Source organism: Benincasa hispida, chromosome 5 (assembly GCF_027475165.1).
Source record: "Benincasa hispida cultivar pf3 chromosome 5, pf3_genome.v1.1, whole genome shotgun sequence".
Taxonomy (NCBI): domain Eukaryota; kingdom Viridiplantae; phylum Streptophyta; class Magnoliopsida; order Cucurbitales; family Cucurbitaceae; genus Benincasa; species Benincasa hispida.
In genome coordinates, this window is record NC_143482.1 from 55770631 (window position 1) to 55777258 (window position 6628).

The following is a 6628-nucleotide window of genomic DNA, read 5'->3' on the forward strand; positions in this document are numbered from 1 at the left end:
AATCTTTCTTGTTGGGTGTCTTTAATTTCCATTAATTAATGCACGAATGGCTTGGTATTAATGTTCAACACAAATTCAAACTCTCATATTAACTACAAAACTTGAGGGAAAAAAATTCTTCTCTGAAGTAAAAAATGAAAAAAAATTAAGTGGAAAGATTCCACCACAGTAATTGATTTCTTATCTTATCCAGCATTAATTGTTTAAACGATAATCGATGTTTTATCCCATAAAAAAATTAACATTTTTTTTTGTTAATTTAGAGAAAGTTTATAGTAGTTTAACAGGCATTCTCGACTATCATTTATTATTGAATATAGATGAGTAATGCAAAATGAAGAGAGAAATAGAGAATGAGTAATATTCTACCTATTTTTTCTTGTAAGCAAGCAAAGAATCCAACTTTTTAACCTTTTTTTATAGTTCAAACAATTACGAGGTGCAAAATCGAATCACCACCCTACAGGATGGTAATGAGTGACTTATCTACCTAATTATGTATAGATTGGTGAATCTAACTTTAAACTCGAGTTTTCAAAGTGATTTAATCATTTATATTGAGTTTTTGGTTCCCTTTCTTAAATTATTATTATTATTATTGGGATAATTACAAATATCTACCCAAAATAAATAGCAACCAATCGAACCCTAACTTAAAAAAATTTACAAATGCAACATAATTTTTTTAAAACAAAAAATCATCATATCTTTATCTTGCCCATCTAGTAGATGTTTATGATCTAGAGACATAAATCAGTAATACATATCTATTTGCACTTTAAAATTGCTTAAATTATCTGTCTAATTATAATTCAATCGCCAACAAGAACATAATTCAACACGACATGATGGGTGAACAGCATATTTTTTGGGTTTGGACATGGCACAAAACCAAACATGGAAACATTTTAGGCCCATACTTGTTTTTACATGTCTGTCTGGAATGCAAATGCATTGTCCAATCCATTGATTGGACTTGAAATTTGAGGTCATATTTCCTTGGAGGTGAATGAAATGGACAGGAAGAAGAATCATTATTGGTTAAAAAATCATTTGGGTTATTATAGTTTAAGATTTATTCGATTTGGTTATAATACTTTCAAATGTTTAATTTTAGCATAACATCTCGAATTTTTAGATAATTTTTTATTAAATTATCTTAAAATGTTTAGGTGTTATTTTGTTGATTAGGGGCTAAAAATTTAATTTGGAAGCTAAGTTAATTAAATTAGATAATATTTGTAAAGAATTAGAATTTTTAATTCAATTTAAAGAAAAATTTGATTAATTTATTTGGAGATTTGCAATTTGTGACAGAATTGAATTTCGTTTTGGAAGCTTAATTTAATTTGAGGTTTGAAAAGAAGAGGGAAAAAATATTTAATTATGTATATTTTATTATTTGAGAATTTTGAATTTTATTTGAGGGAAATTGGATTATTATAATAAGATAATTCAATTTTTAATCCTAGAAGATAGAAGATATTGGATTTTGGAAAAGATTTGAGATACTGAGCCTAATTTAATTAGAGTTAATTAATAAAAGATTTTGGAATTTAAAATGAATTTGAAATTTAAGAGGGAAGGGGAAAGAATGAATTATATATATATATATATATATATCAATGTTTTGGGGTTTCTTCACTACTACAAAAAAATGTAATACTTGATGCTTAGAACTTTTAAGTACTTGACGTTTTTATTTAAAAAAAAAAAAAAAAAAAGTCAAGTAACATGTAAATTTGATGAAAAACATCAAAATGTAGAGGTTGGCAGAAATTTTCAGATTTGATACTTTATAAATATTAAGTAATTTGTGGTTTAATTGTTTTAGGGATTCATATATTAAAATGATGAAAAATTGGGGGAGGTGCCCCCAATTGGCAACCCCACACCTCTTCTACACGTTTTCATCTCTCTCCCTCCTTTGCCAACCCCTTCCCACGCCTGCCTCTTCACAGTTCGTGTGTTCTGTAGATTTATTGAAGAAGCACCATGTAAAAGTATATTAATGTGCAGTGGAGAAAATCAGAATCAACAAGCACTCTAATTATAGTTAATTTGAGTTTAAAACATACTTCAAAGTAACTTTTACAGAAGAGAGTTTGCTGAACATAATACCATTGAAGAATCCTCTTAAATACCAGCTGAGTTCCACGTGAAAGAGTTTCAATCTTCAAGTAGACCACCACGAAGATCTTCTCTACTATTCTCTTGCAAGGATTGTGTGGTGAAAACACTAAATTGAGTTGGATGTATATAAGGTATGAAGAGGGTTTTGAGGGTAATTGATTTCTGTAGAATTCTTCAAGAAAATCTTGTAAGCATGAATCAATCATTCAGCTTAACACTTCAATTTATAGAGCTTTCATCATGCAAATTCAAAGCTTGCATGAAGGACAACTCCTACCTTATGGAGAAAATAGAATTAAGTGAATAAGGTGTCTTGCACCATAGTAGAGATTTCCAACTTTTGAAAATCTCCACTTTGAGTTTTGATTTTCAAAATTGTTTTTTTTTTAAAAAAAAAAACTTATTTCTAAAATCAATTTCTAAATTAAACTTATTTAGTTTGATTTATTAGTTTTATAAAATTAATTCATTAATTTTTTAAATAAAAATAATTAATTAAACATTTTGATTAATTTTATTAATTTAATATCTAATATTAAATTAATAAAAAATAATTCCATCATAATGAAATTAATATTATACAATTAATATTTATATCATATTTTAAACATTAATCATTTCTCCAATTTCGTTTAATTTCGATAAAATTAAACATTTCAATTGTATCGAATACAATAAAAAGAAACCCTAATTGAATTTGAACATTTCAAATTCTAAACCCTAATTTCAAATCTTATTAAGATTACTCAATTTACTAATCCAAATTACGAGCTAGTAAAGGGACCTTATAGACCTACAGATCATGAGCTCCAACGATTTGTAATTAATTGGTTAAACTTTTTAAACCAAATCAATTGCTATTCATTAACTACCAAGACATTTCACTATAGCTCGATAGTTACACTCTCCTCACAGTAGATATATTTCTATCCATTTTAACCATAATTGGTAAGTTAATCCTTCATAAGTCGTTCGTATTTATAGCTGGGTCAAAGATTACTGTTTTACATCTTACTCCTTAAGCTCCTACTGATCCTCCATTGAACAATTGATTTATAGTCCAACTTGTAAATCATAACCCTCTTTTCCATGAGAGGGCAAGACTTCGTTGTTCAAGATAAGGCATTAGTGCTTAAGAGAACAACCCATTTGCTAACTCTAAATCGGGTAGAAGTAGATTCCATATTGCAAAGCTATGTCCCCAGCTATTTATCCAGTCTTATCCCCAAAATGGGAGGCTTATTGAGCAGTGTTGTCAAACTACTCTCACCTATGCAAATTAAAGGATAATCATGAATAAACAGGAATTCATAGTTAGCTCAGAATTAAGATCGAGTTACCCAGTGGTATGACTCCCTAATATGTGTACTATCAATTAGGTAAAGATGCCGAAAAGAGGTGGCAGGCGAAACAAGCAAACAGTGGATGGGAACACTTACCAACCATGAACCTGAGGTCGACAGGTACTCAGGAGTGAGCAAGAGAAAGACATGAGAACCTGTAATTTAGGAGGCGACGTCTGAGGAAGAGTCGAGTATTCCTCAGGCCAGAGTAGATTCTCAGCTAGAGAACAGGGTGTTTGACAAAATTGCCCAAAGGTTGGCGGCCAGTGTAAGTGCGGTACAGGCTGACCCAAACAAGAAGTACGACATTGAGAGACTCTGAGCCCTTGGGGCTATGGCCTTCGAGGGAACTATTGACCCCGCAAAAGAGAAGTGTTTCAATGTGATGAACTGTCTGGAAGACCGTAAAGTCGAGTTGGCTATGTTCCTGTTGCAAAAAGGAGCAGAAAACTGGTCGAAGGTGGTATCCGCTAGACAGAGCAGTTCAAAAGCTTTGTTGTGGCCAAAATTCAAGAAGGCTTTCAATGAAATGTATCACCCTATCTCTTTTCGAGAGGCAAAAAGAGATAAGGTCCTTAGGTTGGTGAAAGGAATTTTGACTGTGGCTGAGTATGAAAAAAAATTTACCAAATTATCTCAGTATGCTCTTCCCATTATCGCCGAAGAAAAGAACCGATGCAGGAGATTTGAGAAGGGTTCGAGAAAGAAGATTAGAACTCCAATGACTTTTACCGCCAACTAGTTAGATTTTAACCAGCTGATGGAGACCGCCATCCGAGTGGAGCAGAGTTTGGCGGAGGATGAGCAAGTGCAGAAGGACCAAGCGTTGTCTGTGGGGCCAAGGGACAGGAGATTTCAACCCTCAGCTTTAGGCCAATCAGGTATGAGTAGGTCCAGAAGCGTGGATTGGCAGAAGTCTAAGAGGAGGAGACCTCAATCCTCAGCTAGCGCAGCTAGTCGACTATAAGTGCATACCTTGGGAGTATCAACAAGATAAGGTGATGCTGACATTTCACCTACCGTGTCAGAAGTGGCAGTGATTCAAAGTAGGATTACCAATGCTATTGGCGTTTGAGCTCTATAAATATAGCCTTGGAACCCAACTTCAAACCATCCAAGTTTCTGCCTTAGGCAGATTCTTGTGATCACAGATGAGAGCATGAGCAAGACATTCTTTGAGAGTTCTTTACTTCCACAACCCTTTCCGAGTGATGACCAGAGCTTTACCGAAGATAGAGCTCGAGAGAGACGTCTCCACCACCCATCCATGGCACCACCGACAGCCCTGATGCATTTCTAATTGAAGCAAGAGGTTACCTACATCTAGCCCTCCACCTCTTCTTTTATCTCAGTATGAAGGTAGTTTTGGAAGCTACAAGTGTGTTGTCCAGCAGTGCCAAGGGTGATTCTTGGTCGTTCTCTTTGGTAAGTTTTAAGGTGTCAAGACTTGTGGAGTTTGAAGGGAAATGGTTATAAATGAAATATGAGTATTTGGTTCTTGTTTATGTTTATGTTTGAGTACTTGGTGGAATTTTATGGTGTTTTGGAGTAAACCACGTGTTGGGTAGGTGGACTATGTTTTGGTAATTTATGTATTTGAACTGGGCCTTAAAGTTGAAATGAAAGTTATATATGTTTTATGTTTAGCTTCCTTGATTCAAGAATTTCAAAGCCAAAAGGGAGGTTTAATTGCTTGATATTTGGGTTTAAAATCAAGATAAGTGATTTACTACTGTTTCGCCCCCAAACCCAAGCTGATTTGAGTTTGTGATTACACTGATAACATGGTTATGTGTTGATTGGTATAATTGCTAGTTATGTGTTGATTGGTATAATTGCTATCACTTGTCACTGTAACGGTCTAAAATGTGTGTCTTTAAAGCATATGGACAATGATGAATATGAATCATACAAGCTCATGTTGCCATAAACTTGATGATGTGAAGATGGAAATGGAATGTGGATGCTGTGTTATGCTTATGCACACTTTATGCGATACTACTTCTAGATAGAAGCATTGTTAACTATATACTTGTAGTGTGCTATGGAGTAATGTGTTGTCAGAAGTTTCCTTGTGCTGAAACCAAGTATAATTCTAACGCAAGTTTCTCAGAGTAATCCAAGGTCGAACACAGGGATTGTTGTCGTTAATGTATTACATTTGGGATATATGCGACCGATTCTTACAATTAACAAAAGTTGTGTGTTTGTACAGGAAAGTAAATTGCGATAAAGTAAAATTGTGCAGATAAACTAAGTAGCGTTAATAAAATAAATTGCGGTGAAAATAAACCTAAGCTAATGTGATACAAGATACAAGATACATGATATACATGATGATAAGTTCAAGACTGACTGTGAAGTTATACAAAGGTTCGTGGTATGCGATGGCAAGCCTTTATAGACGAATCAGAAATAGAAAGGATAACTAGTAAAAATATCGCAAGTTTATTAATTACGTTAAAGATGTAACTAAGGTTCTGTTTTCCCTTGGCGTATACCTCTCGGTGATCGGCCACATTCCCACATCTCTATGGTGAAGTAGGGATGAACGTGATGAATGCAAGGTTACTTCCATCTCTGGAAGTACTTCTCGCTTTAGTTAACGCATTCTCCCAACCCTCTCTCGATAGGCGAAATGGAATCTTCACTTATGCTCTCACAGGTGAAAATGTCGTCTAGCATGCCTTAGCTAAACATAATTATTTCCTTAACACAGATTAATTTACTTGCTTAATTCTTATTAATTACCCAAGGAATTAAGAAAACATCATGGAGAAATTGAATCATGGATGAACGGAAATAGACAGAGAGATGATAATGGAAATGATCATAACAATTAATACTAAGATTAAGCGTTTGGTACATGGTGTGAATGATAGAGATTAAGAAGATGAGTACAAGTGGTGATAAAGAGATAGAACAAATATAGAAGAGTGTCAACGTCTTGACACAGATCTGAACGAAGGTTTTGCTTGCCGACGTATGGAATGGATGAACAGAAGAACTTCCCTCTCAGGCTTGCTCGTCTGGTAGAGGTGACCTTCGTACAGAGCTTCGACGGCGAGGATCGGAAGGATTCTTTGCCCGGAGACTCACCTCTCGACCTTGTCTCTTAATTCTTCCCGGATCTACTTCGATTAGTCGCTCAA

The 6628-nt window shown here is 34.2% G+C and overlaps 1 protein-coding gene across 1 annotated transcript; it reads left to right on the top strand.

The window, feature by feature from the left end:
- The first annotated feature begins 3810 nt into the window (after positions 1 to 3810).
- LOC150036264 (uncharacterized) lies at positions 3811 to 4218 on the top strand. Its single transcript, XM_090313617.1, has one exon. The coding sequence runs from the start codon at positions 3811 to 3813 to the stop codon at positions 4216 to 4218; it is 408 nt and encodes a 135-aa protein (XP_090169743.1).
- Positions 4219 to 6628: the final 2410 nt, after the last annotated feature.